A 24,655-nucleotide genomic window follows, 5' to 3' on the forward strand; every position below is an offset into this window, starting at 1 on the left:
TATAACAGCTTTAAAAAAAAAGAACAAAATACCAAAAACGGAACCTTTCGGGTTCTAAACACTTCTTCAGCTAACAACATAAAAATAAAAAAAAACCCAAAGAGAAAATTAAATAAAATTCTAAAACAAAAAGATTGACGACAGAAAATGTATTTATGTTTTTATTGTTTTGTTGGATTGTTTTGTTGGCTAAAGAAGGGTTTTGAGCCCGCAACGTTTTTGTTTATTACTCTTTACATGAAGTCACTTGCTGTGTCTTCTCTCCCCTTATATCTTTTTTCCAAGTTTCTTTCTGTCTTTGTCTTGGAATGAGATTACTTGGTTTTACCCTGGCCCTGATTGGACACCCTGGTGGGTAGGGTATCTGGTCAAACTTATAGTTAGGGTTTTTGGAGATGATATTTTTTTGTCTTTTTAAAATCCTCTCTCTGTTTTGTTATTTTGTTTTACATGCTTTGTAAACTTTGAGAGTTTTCTTCTCAGTGGGGACTCAAACTAAGTACACTGATGGTATGCTCTTGGAATCTACATCTGTTCCCTACTTGAACCAATTCGTCTCTGTCTTGCCTTTACTTAGGTGCTTTAATTGTAATTATAGAACTTTTTTTACTATCACATTTTCTTCCTTTTTACTGATATGACCTGAATGTGTCCCAAGCGCCGGAAAACCCTTAAACACAAAACAAACAAAACGGTTTCAAAACGGTATTATGTCAGGCGAATTAGCTGCAAAAAAACTCCGAATTTTCTTCGCTTTGTTTTATTTGTCTAAAAATATCTATATGAGCAAGGACTTTAAGAAAACAGCATTAAGCCAATTTTCCAACTAATTTATTTCAGGTATCGCCACAGCTATCACACCCTTGTACCTATCTGAAATCAGCCCCACTCACATTCGAGGAGCTGTAGGTGTGTTAAACCAGCTGGGCGTGGTCACCGGCCTTTTGACAGCTCAGGTTTTGGGATTTTACGTCATACTTGGGGGCGCCAATTTATGGGACATTCTTGTGGGTATGATCCTGGCATTGATACTTTGGCTGTTGTTATTGTTACTGTTGCTACTTTTACTACTGCTGCTGCAGCAGCTCCTCCTCCTCCTCCTCCTCCTCCTCCTCCTCCTCCTACTACTACTACTACTACTACTACTACTACTACTACTACTACTACTACTACTACTACTACTACTACTACCACTACTACTACCACTACCACTACTACTATTACTTCTACTAATACTGTTATTGCAACTACAACCACAAATAGCACCATTTTACTACTACAACATAATATTTCATATACTCATACGGCAATCAACTTCGGCATGTAAGTTCCTGGCCATAGGCACTAACGGAGGTCGTAAGAATATAATTACAAAAAGTGCGCCTAACAAGAATCTTGAACTGTATGCTGTATATATGGAATGGAAATATTATGAAGCATTTTGAAGTGCCTTGAGCTTGTTAAACCTGTAATATTGCAATGTATAAATGTTCATTTTATATGCAGGGTGTTCATAAAGTCTTTCCCTGATTTCAAAGTCTTATTATTCTGAAACCCTTTTAGATATTTATATTTGGTTTTCATCATCTTCTATGCTGTAGTAGTGTGGAGCCCGGGATGGCCGAGGCCATTGGGGCACCGGCTTGGATCTCCTTTCGTCACATATCAGGGCAGGCCGTTTAAGGCGTCCGCTTTTAGGCCCGACATCTGGGATGGTCCATGGACGGTCAACTGGAATTTCTCCTTTGCCCCCGATATGCCTCAAGCACCCCCACCAACGACAAGGAAGGGAGATGCACCACGGAGCATGCCATTGCCCTTACAGAGCATATGGAATCAGGGTTGGAAACTGCACACTGGTATTGTATTTATAGACCTATCAGCGGCGTATGATACGTTTTGGTGCGAAGGGTTAATTCTCAAACTTGCATAGATCATAAGGTGCAAAAAGACCTTGAAGTTGTTCTTCAATCTTGGGGGAAAGACAATTCCACGTCGCGGTTTGGAGACACTACGAGCAAAGTCAGGAAACTGAGGAATGGGGTCCCTCGGGGATCTGTTCTGGCGCTAATGTTGTTTAATGTCTACATTACCGACATGCCGAACACCTCCTCCCTGAGGCTGGGATACGTGGACCACTGGGCGCTCGTTACTCAAAGTAAAGTGTGGACCCGTCTCGAGAGCGTTCTCAGAGAGGACGCCACCAGACTCAAATCCTACTTTGACAAATGTTACCTGAAAATGAACACTTCCAAAATCGGTAGAATCAATAAATTATTATTAAATATCTGTAAACTAATATTAAAATTGAAGAGGTGGAAAAGAATAATTCTTGGTCTCTTGCGTTTTAGAATCTGGACTTATTGGTTTACATCGCGCATTCACACACCTGCGAACCGATTTGAAGCACATCCGAAACAAAAAAATGCACGAGTGCAAAAATGTTAAGTTATAGCGTTACTCCCCCTTGACCTGGTTAGTGGCCTGAATTATTATGGCGGGCATTTTTTTAAAATCTGGCACCGCGCAATGTTCATGGGTGGGAAGTTTAAGACATACAAAGCCCTGCCAAACCCGATTCAGGTATTGATGCAGTGCGTTTAGATATTTTACTCACAACATCCGCATTTAAGTACCTACACACAAAATTATTTTTAACCTTGAACGTTAAAAGTCTGATTAATACAATTTAGTGAGAACTACTCATAAAAATGGCTGGCTAAAAACAATACCAAAGAGCTAAGTGGCGTCAATCTTTCTCTATCTATAAACGACTATCTGGCTATAGGCTGTTACAGATCTAACAAATCATAACAAGAACAAAATGCTTAAAGCAGGTTGTGAATACATCAAATTATATAGATATTCAAATTAAATTGTTTTGATCTTATCCAGGTTCTTAATAAATAAATGTCATTTTCGGCCTCATGATACCAAAGACCATTGCAACAGGTGGGATGGTTATTACAATACATTACTGACATAATGATAATGTGGGTTATTTTTAATATCAACTTCCACCGACATTATTATGAACGCCTAATCCGAAGGTTTGAGCCTTATTGTTGGGCTTATGAGTTTTATACATGCTGTCATAAAATAAAGACTATCACAAAAACCCGCACACACACACACACACACACACCCGCACACATACAGCACACATTCACACAGAGAAAAACAATGATAGAGATGTGGAGAAGGAGAGAGATAGTAAGGAGGGGAGAGAGAGAGAAAATGGAGGGAGAGAGGAGAGAGAGAGAGAGAGAGAGAGAGAGAGAGAGAGAGAGAGAGAGAGAGAGAGAGAGAGAGAGAGAGAGAGAGAGAGTTAGGACAGATTTTTTCTGACCCCCTCCTCCCCTCACCCCCCCCCTCTCCATCCGCCCGACCACCCAGCAGTTAGTGTAACCCTGTATCTCTTGGATTTGGCTGAAAGTGCTTTGAGAAAGACTAGCGATTTGTCCTTTGGGTCTAATACACGTGATATTGTCTGTTTGAAGCTAGAGAGGTCAACAAGAAAGAACACTCCTGGTCGTGGATGCCTGGTGGGTCTGGAAGTCTTTATTTTTCTACTTTTATCCAACAGTTTCCAACAACCTTATTTTGATTTCATGATGTATTTGTTTTTCTTCCTGACCACCATCATGCAGGATTGTTAGCTGTGCCTTGTGTGGGTCAGCTTTTGATTCTTCCTCTGTGTCCGGCCAGCCCTCGGTACTTGATGATCTCACAACACGACGAGGATGCCTCTAGAAGAGGTAGGTACCAAAACCTTGTGTGTTTTGTTTGTTTTTCGTTTTGTTTTTTCTGGGGTTTTTTTTTTTTGGGGGGGGGGGGGGGTTATTTTGGTTTGTTTTGTTTTGTGGGGTCTTTTTTGCATTTTTTGTATTTTTGTTGTTGTTGTTTTGTTTTGTTTTTACTTTGTTTTGAGGGTTGTTTTTTTTTTGGGGGGGGGGGGGGTCTTTTGGGGTTTGTTTGTTTTTCTTTTTGTTTTTTTTTTCGTTTGGGGGGGGGGATTTTCTATGCATCAATTCCTTACTGATTCACTGCTTTCGTCCGTTACTCATTCGCAAATTACCTCAATCCATTGTTTAGTTTTTGTCTTGGTGTCATTTTTTGCTTGAATTGTTTGTTTTTTTGTTGACTTTTCTTTTTTTTTGTATTTTCGTTTCGTTTTGTTTTCTTCTTTTGTTTATTTTCTTTAGATTTTGTTTTCGTTCAGTTTTTGTTTTTTTTCCCTTTCGGTCTGTTTGTTTTTTTGCTTGTTTTTGTTTTGTTCTTTTTTTCTGCGGTTTGTATTTTGTTTGTGTGTTGGTGGTTGGGGGGGGGGGTTGTTAGAGTACAGGGTTGTGTTGTTTGTTTGTTTGTTTGTTTGTTTGTTTTTTGTTTTGTTTTATTTTATTTGGGGGGGGGGGTATTATGTTGGTACTTTATTTCTTTTGTTGTTGTTGTTTTGTTGTTTTTGTTTGTTGCTTTTCTTTTGGGGGTGGGGTAGAGTTTTTGTTATTGTTGTTGTTTCTTATTTTGTTTTTTGCTTTGTATTGCTTTGTTTTGTTTGAATGTTAGCTTGTTTTGTTTTTGTTTGTTTGTTTTTTTGTTGTTTGTTTTTTGGGTTATTTTATTGTTTTTCTTTTTTTTTGGGGGGGGGGGGTAGAGATATTTGTTGTTTTGTTTTTTAACCCGAACGGCACTTGATCTCTGTTACCTAAGGTATAATATAACTAAGGTCACGTAAGGTCAGTCTTATACATCTAAGATATATACTAAGATATGTACTTATAAGATACGTTAATAGTACAGTCCTCAATAGACTTGAAACTGAGGCTGAACGAGTAGGACTGTACTGTAATGCTAATAAGACAGTTTTCCAAACCTACAACCAAAAAAGGCCAATTAGCATAAAGACAAAGAATGGAGAATGGCTGAAGGAAGTTGACAACTTCAAGTACCAAGGAGGTTGGACCCAAAGCAGTTCCTCTGATATTTCTGCCAGAAAAGCATTGGCTTGGAGTGCCTGTCACAAACTCAGGAAAATCTGGAGTTCAAACCTACTGAGGGAAATAAAGAAGAGACTGTTCCTGGCAACGATAGAGTCAGTGCTTCTATATGGAGCAGCGACATGGACTCTTACTAAAGCCCTTGAGAAGCAACTGGACGACTGCTACACCCGTATGCTGCGGATGGCCTTCAATGTAAGGACGGAAAGAGCACATATCAAATGAAGAGCTCTACAGTGACCTCCCCCCAGTGACCTCGAAGATTCAAAAGAGAAGATTGAGAATTGCGGGGCACTGCTGGAGACACAAGGAGGAGATTGCAAGCAGTCTTGTGCTATGGGAACCACCTGGAGAACCAGCAGAGGCAGGAAGAGTAAAACTTACATTGACTGTCTGCTAGATGACACAGTAATGGACAACACCCGGGAGCTGTGTACGCTTATGGAGGACAGGACAGAATGGCGAAGACTTGTGGCTCATGCTGGGCGCCCCAAGGGGCGGCCTATGTAAGTAAGTAATAGTACAATATGAGCATTAACTCCTGGTATGACGGCTGTTTTCTTTTGTATAGGATAAGGCGATCAATTGGGATCGTTGTCAGTCTGTGACGAGCCTTAAAGAGGACATTTGCTTTTTGTATGTAATGGTGACCAGTTTAGGTGCTTGCGCATCTCGCTGATGCTTTCAGTCCTCCTGTAGTTGTTACAAACAATACTACATGCTTTGTTGTGAATTTTCTCGAGCGGTTCCATCTGCTTTTTACTCTTGGGGTCCTAAACACATGCACTATAATCTGAAATTAGCTGTACAAAGACTTTATAGCAGGTTTCTCTGATGTTCCTTGGACAACTTCATACATTTTTTCTTAAGAATCCAAGTTTTGTATTGGCCTTTTTACAAACTTTATCGATGTGGTGCTGCCAAGATATTTTGCTGTCAAGAGTTAATCCAAGATATTCTGATTTTTGCGTTGTCTCCAATTTTTCTTAGTGTATATATTAATCTGAAGTTATTATTTTCGTTTTGTTCGTGATACAAATTAGCTGGCATTTCTTCGGATGGAATTCCATTTTCTATTCTTTCTCCCGTGATTTTAGTATGTCCAGATCTTTTGAAGTATATTGCAATCTTTCGATGTGTGGTGAATTCCCCTATAAAGAAGGCTATCGTCCGCAAAAAGTCAAATTTTTAATCCTTCTGATACTTTACTGGGCATGTCATTGATGTAAATTAAAAAAAAGAAGGGGGCCTAAAACTGTTTCTAGAGGTACACCTAACAGCACTGGAAGTGATGATGACATTTTTTTTTTCTCAACCACGACTCTTTGGGAACGTATCAAAAGCAATGATTTAATCCCTGCATGGGTGGTTTTTGAGATCCCATAATAAGCTTGTTCAGGAGGCTTTGGTAGTGTATTTTATCAAATGGTTTGCTGAAATCCAGTAGAATGGCATCTGTCTGGCCCCCCTTTTTTAATTGTATTAGCAAAACCACCACAAGTCGTGATCCGTGTAACTCACATGAACGATGTTTGCGAGAAAGCCAAAATTAAATTTGACATCAGTCATGACGTTGCGGCTGTCAAGGTGTTTCATGATATTGCTTTATATTAAGTGTTCCAACAGTTTACATGATATTGATGTGAGAGATACTGTCCTATAGTTTTCAGCACTGTGTTTGTCGCCCTTTTTGAATATCAATGTAATGTGGGCATCTTTTCAGTCTTCAGGAACTTGACCTTGGTCATATGAGACTTGGTAGAGAAATATATAAATAGGTGCCAACCTTGTAACAGAACGTTTTTAAGAATTTAGCTATTATGCCATCTGGTCCAGAGGCTTTATTTTCATTGAGGTTTCTCATAAGCACGAGAACACCTTTCTTAGATACAGTGATTTGCTCCATTCGGTCTACTTTTTATCTAAATCAGTTGAATAAACATTTAAGTTGTTTTGTTGTTGACTTGAAAATTTATAATAAAGTATATTATGGTCATGCAGTCAACCGCTGACCTAAAGACATCTTAAGTGCTTGCCTATCACCCGGGTAAACAGTCCACAGATCCTTAACATCACTCATAATTTTAACACAAATGATTGAAAACAGCGCATCGTTTCGTCAGGTTTTGCGGTTAAATTCCTTTATCAAATGTCTACATATAGTGAGAATCAGTCACTAACTGGACCTGATTTGATATAATATGAACAAAGGGTATCTCAGGCCTTTTCATACAGGAAATAAGTAGTCAAGGGAACGAAACGGGGTAAATGGCAGGAAATATTCTGATTGCTTTGTAACGGACGTACCATCAATTGTTTACAGTTAAGGACTTATGTATCAATTAAGTATTTATTATCACATGACTCATGCCTCATTCAATCTGCCTTCTTCAGTGGAGACTTTCCCCCTGCCCCACATTAACACATTGCGTCAAAGAACCAGAAACAGTAGATCATCTGGTTAAGCGTTGTGTTTTGCGGGTTCGCGATTTTAGATCGCCTGTAATTAACTTTGATTTTGTTTTTGTTTTGCTTTTTCTTTTGTTTGTTTTGTCTTTTGTTTGTTTTGTTTTATTTTGTTTTGCTTTATTTATTTGTTTATTTTTTTTAATTTTTTTTTTTTGGGGGGGGGGGGGGGGGGAGGGACCTTTTTAGACTATTATATTAAACTTGTGTACATTACTATTTCCAGTCCACAGCCTTCAGTGGCCTAGTATTAAATTATTTTACTTAGGTTTGGGGGATTTCATTGCATTGGAGAGAGAGATTCCAAAAATTAGACTAGCTCTACAAAATATGGACTTCTTCTTGTCTCAATATGTCCCTTCCTCATCATCCTTAATTAACTTCTTCTTCCACTTTTTTTGGAATGCCTGTCAAAAAGAGTATTATTATATATATATATATATATATATATATATATATATATATATATATATATATATATATATATATATATATATGTGATGCCTTTTCAAGTGAAATCTCTTAGTTTTGTTCTGTTTTACTTCCCCCCCCCCCACCCCATTTCTTTTTCATTATTCAGCTTTAGAGTCATTGAGAGGTGTAACCGATGTTCAGGACGAGTTGGATGAGATGAAAAAAGAAATGAGTTCACAGGAAAAGCAGGTAACAACAATAGTGGAACTCGGGTATAACGATGGCGTAAGAATGGAGGTTCATATTTCTTAGTATCCGAGATCTCGTTGAATGCAACGTACTCTTACTTATGTTAATCATTCTTTTTTTTGACTAGTTGGTTGTTTGGTTGGTTGATATTTGTCTTTTTTGTTTTGCTTTGTTTTTGAAGAAGAAGACGACAAAGAAGAAAAAGAAGAAGAAGAAGAAGAAGAAGAAGAAGAAGAAGAAGAAGAAGAAGAAGAAGAAGAAGAAGAAGAAGAAGAAGAAGAAGAAGAAGAAGAAGAAGGAGGAGGAGGAGGAGAAAGATCAGAAGAAGAAGAAGGAGGAGGAGGAGGAGGAGAAAGATCAGAAGAAGAAGAAGGAGGAGGAGGAGGATGAGGATGAGGATGACGAGATGGAGGAGGACAAGGAGGGGGTGGACGATTTTTCTTCTTCTTGGATCGTCTGCGCCTTAATGATACGATGTTTTTCTTATTTTTTATAACAAAGTCAAACAAAATTTACCATTGTTAGTGAATGGATTGGTGTCAGAGATAGTAGAACTCAGGCTCCTGCTTGTGTTCTTGGGTTGGAATCTTGGAAATTTAATTCCTGCTTGGGGATTAGATGAATCGTGATGAAGCGCTTTAGCATTTATTTGTTCTGATGTGCAATATAAATGTTCATAAAGTAGTTCTTCAGAGCCATTAGGCCCATGGAGCCGGAGTTTATCCCGGATTCTATTGCGTGAAATCGACAATAGCAATTGCTTGCTACCCTTCGGATAGAACGTTAGTCTATCGCAAAATATTTTCCGCCAGATCTATCAAACCCAGCTAACCAATCACTGCCGGATGGACAGGGAGGTCAGAAAAAAATCTCGACTGCACCCGGGATCGATCTCGGTGTGTTTGAAGCGAGTGCTCTTCCACCAACTGAACTATCGGGACCCCCCCCCCATATAAAAATGTTCGTATTGATATACAATTTATGTCGTAATCAATGAAGTCAAATTCCAATCTGACACCGTATTGCAAAGCTGATTCATAATTTTGTTTTAATTCATCGTCTACATATTCTCTCTCTCTCTCTCTCTCTCTCTCTCTCTCTCTCGCTCTCTCGCTCTCTCTCTCTCTCTCTCTCTCTCTCTCTCTCTCTCTCTCTCAAACACCATGTTTAGGTATCCATAGCCCAGCTGTTCCTTCGTCCATCCTTACGTATGCCAAGCATCATTGGGATTGTCATGCAGATGTCTCAGCAACTTGGAGGTATGATTGGGGTGAGTCTAGAAAGAACTCCAATGTTTTTTCTTCTTTTCCTTATGTCTTTATTTCCTTCTCTTTTTCCTTTTGCCCCGTTTGTCTTGTTTGGATCATTTTAAGTTGTTTTTTTTTTAGGGTGCGGGAGGGGGTTTAAACATTTTGCTTGTTATTTGTTTGTTGTGCTTTGTTTGTTTTTTCTTTTTTTTCTTTTTGTTTTTTTTTTTAACTTTGTGTGTGTGTGTGTGTGGGGGGGGGGGGGGGGGGGGGGCGTGGTCAATTTGTACCAGTGAATCGAAGCCAGTCATTTTTGCGGGTAAAGTGATTGTTCTACTATCTATTGTGTTACAGGGACGCCCTTAAAAATTGCGCTTTTATATAGTGCAATATCCACTAAACGTGCTCAAAGCACTTTACAAGGGGTCCTTGGTCAATAGCAACACTTAACATGTAGGACGAGACATGACGCCTGTTAGGCGATATTACATTTTTTTCGGACAACGCTGTCAACGGCCAAGTACTCATTTTACACCTGAGTACGGTGAGAGAACGTGAGTAAAGAGCCTTTGCCAAGGACTCAACTATGCGCCGAGCGAGGCTCGAACCCAGGACCTTCCGATCCGAATGCGATTGTCATACCACTGACCACAAAGCCACACAACATCTCACTAATATCTCAGAACCTTTTATTTCTTACTTACTTTTTCTTGTCCTCTTTCTTAAATGAATGTCTTACTTATCGGCGTATTTATTTAATAATATGCTTGTGTATTAAAAAAAATAAATTTATTTAATAATCATTTCTAATGTAGAGATAGTATGCGCTTGGCTAGGAAGCTCACAACATTGTTATCCGGAAGTACAGCGGACCAGCACACACAACTATGTGTAACCTTCAACGTTTATAGTCTGGTTTATACAGTTTAGTGAGAATTACTCATAAACGCGGATGGCAAAAAGCAATAACAACGACCTGAGTGACGTCACCTTCAAAATATCTATAGACAGATAGATAGATAGATAGATAGATAGATAGATAGATAGATAGATAGATAGATAGATAGTAGTAGTAGTAGTAGTAGTAGTAGTAGTAGTAGTTGACAAGTTGAAAAAGCATGAACTTTGAGAAAGGTTGCTAGATACCTTTTCTGAGCATTGTTTACCTCACATGAATTGCCTTTTATTTGGAGAATAAAGATTATATTATTATTATTATTATTATTATTATTATTATTATTATTATTATTATTATTATTATTATTATTATTATTGTTATTATTATTGTTATTGTTATTGTTATTGTTATTATTGTTATTATTATTATTATTATTATTATTATTATTATTATTATTATTATTATTATTATTATTATTATTATTATTATTATTATTATTATTATTATTACTATTCCAGGTGTTTTCCTACTCGACCAGCCTCTTCGAAGACACAGGACTAAGCAGCCATACGGCCTCATTCACAACCAGCGTCGTTGGAACCATCATGGTTGTGATGACCCTGCTGTCCGTTCCTCTCATGGACAGGGCGGGCAGAAGAACTCTTCAATTGATTGGGTTGGGCGGCATGTGTGTAGTCAGCATATTCATCACCATTGCTTTAAATCTTAGGGTATGTGTCTCAGTTCCCTGGTCTGTGATCTCATCATCATCATCATCACCACCACCACCACTAATACTATTTCTACTACTACTCCTGCTACGACAACAACAACAACAACTACTACTACTACTACTACTACTACTACTACTACTACTACTACTACTACTACTACCACTACTACTACTACTACTACTACTACTATACTACTACTACTACTATTACTACTACTACTACTACTACTACTACTACTACTACTACTAACTGCTACTACTACTACTACTACTACTATTACTACTACTACTACTATTACTACTACTACTACTACTACTACTACTACTACTACTACTACTACTACTACTACTATTACTACTACTACTACTACTACTACTATAAGGCCCCAAATAAATCTCGGAAGCTAGAGCCCCTTCCAACCTCGCTTTTGAATTTTTGCAATGACGAGCTTATCACGCCAATAACGGAATCAATTAATCTGTCATTACAGACTGGTTTCGTCCCCACTTGTTTTTAAGACAGCTCTGATCACCCCACTTTTAAATAAACTCTCTTTAGGCCATAACGATTTTAAAAACTACAGACCAGTTTCATAATCCTTCCTTTATTTCAAAAATCTTGGAAAAAGCAATTCTTCACCAATTATCTTTACATTTAAACCTCATGACCGATATGAGAAATTCCAATCAGCTTATAGTGAAAACCAGTGCACTGAGACAGCGCTGTTGAGAGTAGTAAATAATTTGATTTCAAATCCTGACAAAAATGAGGTGAGTATTTTATGTATATGGGACTTATCAGCTGCATTTGACACAATTGACCATAACATTCTATTGAACCGACTCGAATGTATTTTTGATATTAATGGATCGATACTGAAATGGTTCAAACCTTACTTAATGAATCGTCGAAAAGATTGTTCAGGTTAACAATGTCAAAGCATCTGATCATCCTTTGAAATTTGGCGTGCCAGAGGGATCGGTATTGGGTCCATTTCTTTTTACAATATTCATGAAACCCCTTGGATCAATTATGTCTGCTTTTAACGACATTACCAATTTGATGCAGATGATAGTCAAACATATGAGTCAGAAACATACGGCATTTACATCTCTTAATCGAACGTTTCAAATATAAGTAAGTGCGTGACATAATCAGTCGGAAAGCGAATATTTTGGATTTGCATTTTCTGAAAGAATGTGCTCTCCAGAGCATTTCAATCTTTATTTGAAGTAAATCGGATGATTTTTCATGAAGTTAGGGTCAGATGTATAATAATGATCATAATAATAATAATGATAATAATAATAATAATAATAATGATAATAATAATAATAATAATAATAATAATAATAATGATAATAATGATAATAATGATAATAATGATAATAATGATAATGATAATGATAATAATGATAATGATAATGATAATAATAATGATAATAATAATAATAATAATAATAATAATAATAATAATAATAATAATAATAATAATAATAATAATTATTATTATTATTATTAATAATAATAATAATAATGATAATAATAATATAATCTTTATTCTCCAAATAAAAGGCAATTCATGTGAGGTAAACAATGCTCAGAAAAGGTATCTAGCAACTTTTCTCAAAGTTCATGCTTTTTCAACTTGTCTATATGTAAAAAAATATTTAAACGTGAAATTAAGCTTTGATATTTCCCGAAGATGTACAAAAAGGGTTGATTTAATCATTTATGACAAGAACCCATTTTTGACACCTTCTAACTAAACTTGGCAATATCTCAGTTCAAACCTTTTCATCATCCGACTGATTATGTCATTCCTGTAACATATTGCTTTGCTCAATTTAAAACTTGGATGGAATTAAACAGATTAAAACTAAACGATCGTAAAACTGAAATAATCTTTATCGCCAGACTAGCAGTTTTTTAACAATTTAAATTGTGAACCAATCGTTTTAGGAAAGAGTGTAATTGAAGCTGATGAGGTTGTTAGAAACTTGGACGTAGTCTATTTATTGATTCAGATCTGTCTTTTACCAGCCAAGAAAATGATATCGTAAGGATAATGTACATGGAAATGAGAGGAATACGTAGTGTTAGCCAGCTCATTACATGGGACATTACGACCTTGTTAGTTAATTCTCTCGGTCTGTCAAAGCTAGACTATAGCAATTCTCTCATGTCTACCATAAATAATAAAGACAAAATTAAATCCCTTTAGGTAACTCAGAACGATACTGCCAGATTTATTTATGGAAAGAGAAGAAGTCAATCTACGTCGGGTTTGCAAAGAGAAGTCCACTGGCTTCCCGTAGAAAAACTTATAAACTACAGTTTTTAAATCACTGCTCTCTGATTGTCCTGGATACATTGATGAAATGCTTACATTTTACGTCCCGGCCAGAAATCTGAGATCAAAATAGGATATTCTCACCCTCGTGAAACCAAAAATGACTCGCAAAATCGGCGAGCTGGCGTTTGAATATTCGATACCCCGTATCTGGAACTCCCTTTCAAGATATATCAGACACAGTTATGATGCAGAGCTCTTATCAAAACATCAAAAAACGTTTCTTTTCAATATGAAACACTGTATAATTATATTGCTTTGTTTTATGCTGTATGTATTGATTGATTGACTTGTGTGACGGTGCTGTTAAGACCTTTGATCTTGTTAAGATATGACTACTACAACTACTACTACTACTACTACTACTACTACTACTACTACTACTACTACTACTACTACTACTACTACTACTACTACTACTACTACTACTACTACTACTACTACTACTACTACTACTACTACTACTACTACTACTACTACTACAACGACAACGACAACGACGACGACTACTACAACTTCTACTTCTACTATTACTACTACAACTGCTACTACTACTACTACTACCACTACTACCAATACTACGAGTACTACTACTACTACTACTACTACTACTACTACTACTACTACTACTACTACTACTACTACTACTACTACTACTACTACTACTACTACTACTACTACTACTACTACTACTACTACTACTACTACTACTACTACTACTACTACTACCACGACAACGACGACGACTACTACAACTTCTACTTCTACTATTACTACTACTACTACTACTGCTACTACTACTACCACTACTACCAATACTACTACTACAACTACTACTACTACAACTACTACTACTACTACTACTACTACTACTACTACTACTACTACTACTACTACTACTACTACTACAACTACTACTTCGACTACTACAACTACCACTACTACTACTACTACTACTACTACTACTACTACTACTACTACTACTACTACTACTACTACTACTACTACTACTACTACTACTACTACTACTACTGCATTTGTTATCTTCTTTTCAGGGTGAATACGAAGCTTTCAAATTCGTTGCTGTCGTGGTCACCATGTGCTACATTGTGTTTTTTGCAATCGGCCCAGGTAAATTTATTTTTTATTCATATCATATCATACCAGTAATAGGGCTCAGCGCTACGGTATTTGCTTCGTACGCAAAAGGCACCAAGTTCGACTACCCGCCTCGTTCTGTGGCCTTGAGCAAGCCACCTCGCCCTGGCTCACTTTGCGGCCCTGCACTGCGTCTAACGCCTGCGTTATTCTAGTCTTCCCTTGGAAAAGTACCTAAAGACAAATTTCCCCTTGGGGATGAACAGAGAGAATTGATTAATTTTCTTATAAATGTATTAAATGGATCTAGTGTTCCTTAAATATCCTTAAAATATAAGTAACAATATATTGAAGATTACACATTGCATACATAGTCTTTGAGATAAAAATATTTTTAAAGGCAGAAACAGATAATAGCATAAAAGAAAATCAAAAATACATAAATAGAGTTATCAATTAATTAATTGAATTTTAAAAAAAACAAACAAACAATACAAAAACAAAATAAACAAAAACATCCATTCTTTTTTTTTAATGTTAGATTTTCTGCTGTTGATGTTAATGTGATGAAATTGCTAAGTTTGCTTATGCCACCTGAGTAAAAATCTATTATATTATATGCCTCATCCATTCACCTTACGTTGATATTCAGGTTCAATCCCTTGGATAATTATCGCTGAGCTCTTCGCGCATGAGTCTCGACCAGCTGCGTTTTCCGTGTGTGTGTTCGTGAATTGGATGTGCAGTTTTGTCGTGGGATATGTCTTCCCATTTATTCAGGTTTGTGGTATTTTAGCGAAAGTGGTATTAATTAGTCTTAGCATTAGTAGTAGTAGTAGTAGCAGCAGCAGCAGCAGCAGCAGCAGTAGTAGTAGTAGTAGTAGTAGTAGTAGTAGTAGTAGTAGTAGTAGTAGTAGTAGTAGTAGTAGTAGTAATAATAGTAGTAGTAGTAGTAGTAGTGGGTGACGACGACGGCGATGACCACGACGACGATGACCACGATGATGATGATGATGATGATGATGATGATGATGATGATGATGACGACGACGACGAGGACGACGATGATGATTATGATGACAACGACGACGATGATGATGATGATGGTGATGATGATGATGATGATATTATATGTTTGTGTATTTGTGGTCTGTTGAAAGTTAGTTCAAGTAAGCATACTAAGGAAGTAGAATCAAGATCAATCTTATATATTTGAGTTCGGGCAATGAACTTATTGTTCACAGTACAGTAATTATTCTCTGTGTAATCTCAGCAGAGTATTGGGAATATCCATGGGAATGGCACTTTACACATTACCACATTCTACTCACGAGTGAATGAGCTCCCTGCTACTGGTGAATTCCGTGAGAGGGCTAGAATCGCAAGAAATATAGGCGCATAATAAATCATAATAATAATACGGTCGACTTTGGGGGGGGGGGGGAGTTTCCTGGAATTAATGAAATGTAAACTTAATACTGCCGTTCGCAATGATGTCTTTTTGTTTGGTTTTGTTTTGTTTTTGTATTAAGCATACCCTAGACTTTGTATAAAGAGCAATACGTATTTTATAAATCATGATCTTATTTAAGTATAAATAGTAGTAGTAGTAGTAGTAGTAGTAGTAGTAGTAGTAGTAGTAGTAGTAGTAGTAGTAGTAGTAGTAGTAGTAGTAGTAGTAATAGTATTAGTAGTAAGCTTCGCAGTCCGAATGACGCTTGCTGAGAATTGTGTGATTCAGTCATGGTCGATAAGTATAGCTGCTCTCTCCATCCATGTTGTTAATTGTTTCCATGGTCACGGTCCTGGGCCAGAGTTTTGAGGCTGTCAAGATCTTGTTGTGACTTTAGTACGGAGGGCACTGCAGCATTTCTTAGTTCTTCGGGGATTAATTCGGCCTCTTTTGAATCCAGAAATTTCTGATATGAAGAGAGGTCCTGGTTCAGGGTAGCTACTATTGATGTTGGTGGTCTCCCTACATATTTGTTGCCATGAAGGAATATTCTGTCATTGCAGTTTGGGCTGGGATGTTATCTTCTCGACGTCAAATGTGACTTACTTACTTACTTATCCGAACCAGCGACCACCTGAGCTCTAGCCCTTCGGTCTTGTGCCATGACGTAGAAGTTAGATGTCTTTTGTAGTTGTTCCAGGTGACTATAAAGTGTGTTACTGATGCTTGGATTTGGTGGGAGGAATGTGCATCTCAGGTCTTGAAGAGGTTGACATTCAAGCAAGTGGTGTGTTACTGTTTCATTGGGGTGTTGACATAGGGGGCAGGAAGGGGATGTGTCTTTTGTATGACGTCAAATGTGACCAAATAGCCTCCATCACTGTTCTTTTATTATTGTACTCAGGCGTTGGACCCTGTTTTTTTATAGAGATCAGTATTTGTAATTGTCTCTGACCAATAGATTCCGATTACGCGACGTAATTGTTTGCGGTGGTATGAATCGAGACTTTCTAGGTTCTTTTTTATGAGTCCCTCGTTCCACAATGATATATCAATATCGGAATACTCAGTGCCTCGTAAATCTGTATTCGTTTATTCTCATTGATTGTGTTATTTCTATTGCATAAATTTTGGAGTTGGTTGAATGCATTGGTGGCCAGCTGCTTTCGTTTTCTGATGCCTTCATTTTCGTTGATCAAATTGCCTAGTTTACGTACATTTTTCCATTCATTTAAATTTCTGTTGATTTTTGTATATTCTGTTTTGGATTGATTTACTTTCAGATTCCATGCTTCTAGGTTAGTTGATATTATTGGCAAGTATATTTTTGCTTGATGTTCTGATTCAAATAGTAGTAGTAGTGGATAAATATGTAAATGCAATTTATTATTCTATTATCTATTATTATTTTATAAATTTTACGTTATAGAAACATTATTGTTTTGTTGAGGGTTGTTTTTTTTTTCTTCTTTTTTTTTTTCCAGGACGGTTTAAAGGACTACACTTTCCTGCCTTTCACTGTTTCGCTAGCTTTAATTTTCCTGTTCACATTCTTCAATCTTCCGGAGACGAAGGGCAAGACATTTGAGGAAGTTGCGTCAATGTGGAAGGATAAATACCATAGCAACGGTATCAAGGACCAAGGTGGTTTCAGTGAAAGTGCTAGCTCCGAGATAATGTTATCTCAAAATCAATCTAATTTAAGTGATGCTAACTACGGTAGCACGAACAAACTGTATGACTTAGAATCAAGCCAGCATTAATGCCAGTAAACTTTATGAATATTATATATCTATGTCTAATTTATTTTGACTCGTAAAAGCTGTGAAACTATATGTTAGATAGTGCCTGTAAATTGTTGTTACGATAGATTGGAAACAAAACGACAAAAGATGGCTTATGTAGAGAGAAACAATGCAAAACAAAAAGCCTGTCCTTAGCCTTCGGCAAGGGATAACTGAGGACAGAATAAAAAAAATGGGTGCGGTTCCTGTCCTCCTATAGTGGGCAGGGGGGGGGGGTCCTTTCTGTGTCTTTTATATACATCTGTTTTCCAACTTGCTTTTGCCTTTGTCTTGGAATGGGATAACTTGGTTTTGACCTTTCCCTTATCGGAGTCAGTGTCTGGGAGTGAAACAGTCAAATGTATAGTTAAAAACTTTTTTCCCCTTGTAAATCATCTCTCCGTTATGTATTATTATATGTGGTGTTGCTTTGAATGAATGGTGTAAGCATTTGAGTGTGTTCCTATCAGTGGTATCCTATCCTTGTGGCTGGATGAGACTTTTATGTGATCGCAAACTCAGTAAAGTGATAGTGCGCTGTTGGAATCTACATGTTCCCTATTTGTATAATCCCCCTTTGACTTACTTTTCTTATAATATTATGCTTTTTATTGTAAATCTATAAATTTTTACTATCCCATTTTCGTTTTTTGTTTTGTTTTGATTTTTGTTTTACTGACGATGAAATGACCTAAATGTGTCGCAATCATCGTCAAACTTTTCAAAACAAAAAACAGAACAAGAACAGTGATACAAAAACTCAGGTTTCACCGGAAAAAAAATCCTGTCTGGAGCAAAGAGTTCCGGGTTACGGGTAACTTCCGTCAAATTCCGGTGAGGCCAAATTGTTCCAAGGATACCCCCTTCCCCCCCCCCCCAACTCCAATCACTACTACTACAAACACCATCATCACCACATCATCACTGTTTAATGTGTAGTATCTTATAAATTAAATCATATATATGTTATAAATTAGTGAAAATAAGTCTAGTTCTGAGCAAAAAGATATATATAAATTATGGAACGAATATTTGTCCATTGCGTATGTTCATTATGTTTAAATTAAATATGCAATAAAGGGTCTTATTCCATTAAAAACTATTATTTTACTTGAAGATAAGAGTGTCTACTATTGCACAACAAAAGCGAGGGAGAAACATGTATATAGTAACATAAAGATCCAATTCGTTAGTTGGGCATCATCTAATGACATTGGGGACTCCAATGAGTGTCTAAATAATTTAGAATTCCAATTAGAAATTGTTATAAATGCAGAAGGTAAAAAAGATTTTCGATGTCTTTCACTTTTTGTTCGTGGGGAGATCAGGCGACCAGTCCTGTCCGATCTCAAGATTGAGGTGTTTAAGGGATGGTCACCGTCTTCAAGAATTGTACAGAATTTCCTAAAGGTAGATTTTTCGACAGGCTCATCGAAATCGAACGTCATTTGTTGATTTTTGGGCCTTCCTTATTAGTCTGTTTAACTCTTTCTTATTCACTACAAGGCAGCCGTGGCCTCCCCAAGCCGCAATGCAAAATGTGATAACACTTTCCATGATTGATCTGTAGAATAAAGTTCAGAGAGTTTTATCTAATTTCAAATGCATTAATTTGAAAAGAAAATACATGCGTTTATTGACTTTTGTTTTTACGTGTTTAACATATCCAGTCCACAGCAACTTGTCATCAATTGTCACGTCCGGGTATTTATAGGAATGAACCTGAGCTACTGACTGGCCCTTTAACCCGAGTGGTTCAATCGGTTCCTTTACTTTCTTAAAGTCAATAACTAACTCCTTTGCCTTGCTTACATTAAGCTCGAGGTGGTTATCATCACACCAAGACACAAACCTATCTATTTCAGTTTTATATGCCTCCTTGTTGCCACTAGTGATAAGACTTTGAAGTGCGGTGTGTCATCAGCAAATTTTATGAGAGGCACGCTTAGGTCTTGACTTCGACAGTCATTTGTGTATACTGTGAAAAGTACCCCGTGGATATTACACAGCCCTGAGGGCGGGTTCCGGTGTCGGTTGTCCTGTCTTATGGACATGTTGCTAATAATCTAATAATAGCCTTTGTTGTTTGGGTGGTTTGCTTTGTTATTTTTTTTTATTGGTTTGTTTGGGCGTGGGGTGTCTTTTGTTTTCCTTTGGCTTTTGTTGGGGGGGGGGGGGAGTTATGTTTTCTTTCTTTTTGTTTTTTTTTATTGGGGGGGTTAAACTTTATGACTATGATCTGTGACCGTTGTTTCAAACCGATGTAGGTTGTTGTAAAACATGGTCAAATCAAGTCCTCCCAAGGTTCAAGAGTCAATTCCTATATATCTTTTTGAAGACTATTATTATGAATTTTCTGTTATTTTGACTTCTTAGTTTTGCTTCATTATGTGCCATAAGTTGGAATGATTTACAGGAGAGAGAGAGAGAGAGAGAGAGAGAGAGAGAGAGAGAGAGAGAGAGAGAGAGAGAGAGAGAGAGAGAACGTGTGTATTTAATGTGTGTATGTGTGTGTGTGTGCCATCAAATGCACAGATGAATGCAAGACTGAATGAATGTTTTGAACTCTAGGCATCAATAAAAAAATTATGCATTTATCCAACACACCTCGATAAATTCATTATTAAACCCTTTTTGTCTTTGGGGAAAATCCGATTGGACTAGTCTATAACAAAAAAGGAAAAATATCATGGTGTATTTCTATTTTCCTTTGTACAATACACCCAAAAAAAACCCAAAACAATCTAACAAACAAATGTATCTATCGTTGAAGTAATATTCATATCATGCATGCATCTGTTTTCAAAATAAAAAAAAGATTATGACTGATAATGATTTTTCTTTATTACAGTGATAATTCTTAAGGTAAAATGTTTATCTAACTTCTGTTTGTAATTAAGAACATCATCATCTCATCTTCATCACATATCAATATCATCATATCATTATCATTCATTCATCATCATATCATCATATCATCACTCATATATCATAATACATTTTCATCATCTCATCTCTCTCATTCATATCATCATCAATATCATCATCATCATCATACATCATCTCATCATTCATCATCATCATCATCATTATCATCATTATCATCATCATCATCATCATCATCATCATCATCATCTCATCATATCATCATCATCATCAATCATCATCATCATCATATCATCATATCATCTATCATCATCATCATCATCATCATCATCATCATCATCATCATCATCATCATTCATCATCATCATCATCATCATCATCATCATCATTCATCATTCATCATCATCTATCATCATCATCATATCATCATTCATTCACATCTTCATCATTATCATCATCATTCTCATCTCATATCATCATCATCAATTCATCATCATTCATCATCATCATATCATCTTTCATCATCATCATCATATCATCATCTATCATCATCATCATCATCATCATCATTCATCATATCATTCATCATCATCATATCATATCATCATTCATCTCATCATTCATCATCATCATATCATATTCATCATCATCATCATCATATCATCATCATATCATCAATCATCATCATCATCATCATTCATCTCATCATCATCATCTCATCATCATCATTCATCATCATTCATCATTTTCATCATATCATCATCATCATCATATCATATCATCATCATCTCATCATCATATCATCATCATCATATCATCATTTCTATCATCATCATCATATCATCATTCATCATCATCATCATCATATCATCATCATCATATCATCCATCATCATCATCATCATCATCATATCATCGTCATCATCATCATCATCAAGTGCCAGGCCTATTGCAGACATCGGCGATCATGTCCCTCCAACCATATCTGTCCTCTGATCTTCTCAATAGCTCGATTCCTGTTCCTCCTCCACCAATCCATCTGTTCCGATTGTCAATGTAATCTATCCTCTGTCTCCCTCTTCTTTTCTTCCCAGCAACTTTACCCGTAAGTACAATCTTTTCAATTCCTTTTTTTTCTGTAAATATTATGTCCGAGAAATTTTAACTGTCTTTTTCTGATGGTGTTGACCAAAGTTGGTCGTACTCTTCTTTCTTTTAATTTCTTTTTAATACCTCCTCGTTTTTAATTAAGAATATAATATCTTGATGATAAATAACATGATGAGCGACTTGTACTTATTTGCAGGTTTGTAACCCAAAATGTTCAATCCTACACATCCGGCATTAAGATGCTTCACCTAATATACAAGCAGCCTGTATGAAATATATATTCCATTTGATTACATGTTGTGACAATCGCCTGACTGTCAGTGAGAGCAGAGGCGAATACTCATCGAAGACGACATCAAGCTTTCATCCGTTTTCATAATCGTATTCGGTAATGTTGAGCATAAATTCATTGGTTCATTAAGGATAAATGTAAATAGGAAATGCATGATGCGTTATACAGCACAATGCATATCCACTTAATCTGCTCAATGCACTTTACAGATGTTCCCAAGCCAATAGCAACACTCTACATGCAGGACGAAAAATCAAGCTTGAAAGACGATATTACAAATATTTATTCGACAGAAATCAAGAGCGAGATTTGCCTTCCACAAATTGAGTTTTCGCGAGATTTCCTTTCATAGTTCTAGATTGATGGCCTCTTTGTTCAACCAGGTCATCAATCACATGATTTGTTGCTGTCCAACGATTGGATATTTCTTAACAAATGTAAATACGCTGCTTTGTTTACAAATGTTATAAACATACCCATGTGTCAAGCTGAACCAAACGACCTAGACATCGTGATGTTAGATATTTGAAAAGCTGTGAACACTTTTCACTAAGTGGGTCACTTTGAGCACATTTTGCAATGTGACCAATGACCTCGAGCACATAGAAAGTTAATATAGATAGTATGCGCTTGGCTAACAAGCTCATAACATTGCCATCCGGAAGTATAACGGACCATCACACAAAACTGTGTGTATCCATGAACGTTAATAGTCGGGTTAATACAGTTCAGTGAGCATTACTCATAAACGCGGATGGCAAAAAAACAATAACAAAGACCTGAGTGACGTCATCTTCGAACTATCTATAGATAGTTCGAAGTTGACGTCACTCAGGTCTTTGTTATTTTTTTTATGCCACTCTGGAAAAAACACGTATTTAAAATTTTGGCCAGATAATTCGTCCTCAAATCCAGATGGATTAAAATGACTCTCATCTTGTCAACAACTCTCAAATCTCGGACTTGGTCCCAGGTTTGAGAACTCTTGACAAGATGAGGGCCATTTTGATCGATCGATTTTTGAGAGACGAGTTTTCTGGCTAAAATTCTAAATACGTGTTATTATTCAGAGTAAGCAGTAATATAACGTTGATATAGATAGAACGAAATGGACGTCATTATGGCCTATATAATCGGGTTTTTTTTTACATCCGCGTTTATGAGTAATTCTCACAATAATGTATTAACCAGACTATAAACGTTTAAGGTTGAACATAGTTTTGTGTGTCGGTCCGTTATAGATAGAATGAAGTTGACGTCACTCGGATCTTTGTTATTGTTTTTTGCCCTCCGCGTTTATGAGTAATTCTCACTAAACTATTAACCAGACTATAAACGTTTAAGGTTGCACACAGTTTTGTGTGTTGGTCCGTTATACTTCCGGATGGCAATGTTGTGAGCTTCTTAGCCCAGTGCATACTATCTATAGATAGTTCGAAGATGACGTCACACAGGTCTTTGTTATTGTTTTTGCCATCCGCGTTTATGAGTAATGCTCACTGAACTGTATTAACCTGACTATAAACGTTCATGGATACACACAGTTTTGTGTGTTGGTCCGTTATACTTCCGGATGGCAATGTTATGAGCTTCTTAGCCAAGCGCATACTATCTATAGACGCGGGTGGCAAAAACAATAACAAAGACCTGAGTGACGTCAACTTCGAACTATCTATAGGTAGGTAAGTTAGGACTGGGACTATTATTATCATATAAGAAAATATTTTAAGGTAATTGTAAAGTAATACGCTTCAACAGTCGTAACGTCATTTCCCTCGTTATGACGCATGGTAACTTAGTAACTGACTCTAAACTATGGGAACCATGGCGGACGCCCTTATGAAATATTTCTCCGACGAGCATAAAAGCGTATCCAGAGGAAAAACAAACATTATAAATCTGATGATGTTTTGACTTTTACACATTCTGATCACAAGACATATGAAAAGTTCTAACCAGCATGAAAAATAAAAAGTACCGATTTTCTTTGTTTAGATCCACGATGGCCGCCGTTGCTGGGCGACGTGACATCAGACTATTGAATTCAAGTTTTGATATGTATTCGTCGCGTAAAAAAATTTCATGTTGAAAAATATGATGCTCAAAATTGAATTTAAATAATAAACATTCATTGCAGTAAGTGAGCTTTGTTTCTTCAACTTATTATCTTTATTATTATTATTATAATACCCTGTCTCTAATCTTCCTTTTCTCTCTAAGATCTTAGAAAAGCTTGTTTTGAAACAATTACTGTCTCATCTTAAAAATAATTGTCTTGAAGAAAAATTTCAGTCTGCTTATAGGCAACATCATTCGACGGAAACCGCACTTGTTAGGGTTGTTAATGATCTCCTCTCTGTTATAGACAATGGTTCATGTTCTTTGCTGAATTTGCTTGACCTATCGTCTGCTTTTGATACTATTGATCACAATCTTCTTCTCAAACGTCTTGAAATTACTTATGGCGTGTCTGGTGCAGCGCTTGATTGGTTTAGGTCATATTTGTTTAATCGTAAACAGATTATTACGGTGGATGAATATAGATCGGAGGAAATCTTTCTTGATTGTGGGGTTCCCCAGGGTTCAGTACTTGGACCCGTTCTTTTTGTTTTGTACGTTGGCCCTCTGTCTAAAATCATCAGAAGTTTTGGTCTGTCTTACCATCAATACGCTGA

At 36.7% G+C, this 24,655-nt stretch overlaps 1 protein-coding gene across 9 annotated transcripts in view; it reads left to right on the plus strand.

Annotated features, from left to right (window-relative positions):
* The window catches only part of LOC144978475 (solute carrier family 2, facilitated glucose transporter member 3-like), a 36,682-nt gene extending 16,157 nt beyond the window's left edge, over nucleotides 1–20,525 (plus strand). For 4 of the 9 annotated variants that reach the window (XM_078924613.1, XM_078924614.1, XM_078924612.1 and 1 more), the window contains 9 exons: nucleotides 841–1,011; nucleotides 1,602–1,859; nucleotides 3,651–3,758; nucleotides 8,044–8,126; nucleotides 9,298–9,396; nucleotides 10,790–11,002; nucleotides 14,414–14,489; nucleotides 15,109–15,236; nucleotides 17,394–20,525. In XM_078924613.1, coding sequence (XP_078780739.1) covers nucleotides 841–1,011; nucleotides 1,602–1,859; nucleotides 3,651–3,758; nucleotides 8,044–8,126; nucleotides 9,298–9,396; nucleotides 10,790–11,002; nucleotides 14,414–14,489; nucleotides 15,109–15,236; nucleotides 17,394–17,672 — 1,415 coding nt within the window. In that variant the 3' untranslated portion in view covers nucleotides 17,673–20,525. The remainder of the gene's footprint in view (nucleotides 1–840; nucleotides 1,012–1,601; nucleotides 1,860–3,650; nucleotides 3,759–8,043; nucleotides 8,127–9,297; nucleotides 9,397–10,789; nucleotides 11,003–14,413; nucleotides 14,490–15,108; nucleotides 15,237–17,393) is intronic. The other 5 variants (XM_078924620.1, XM_078924621.1, XM_078924615.1 and 2 more) reach the window with 4 other exon arrangements.
* The last annotated feature ends 4,130 nt before the right edge of the window (nucleotides 20,526–24,655 follow it).

This window comes from Berghia stephanieae, chromosome 8 (genome assembly GCF_034508935.2).
Source record: "Berghia stephanieae isolate SIO BIC M18660-M18661 chromosome 8, UCSD_Bste_1.3, whole genome shotgun sequence".
NCBI classification, from domain to species: Eukaryota; Metazoa; Mollusca; class Gastropoda; order Nudibranchia; family Aeolidiidae; genus Berghia; species Berghia stephanieae.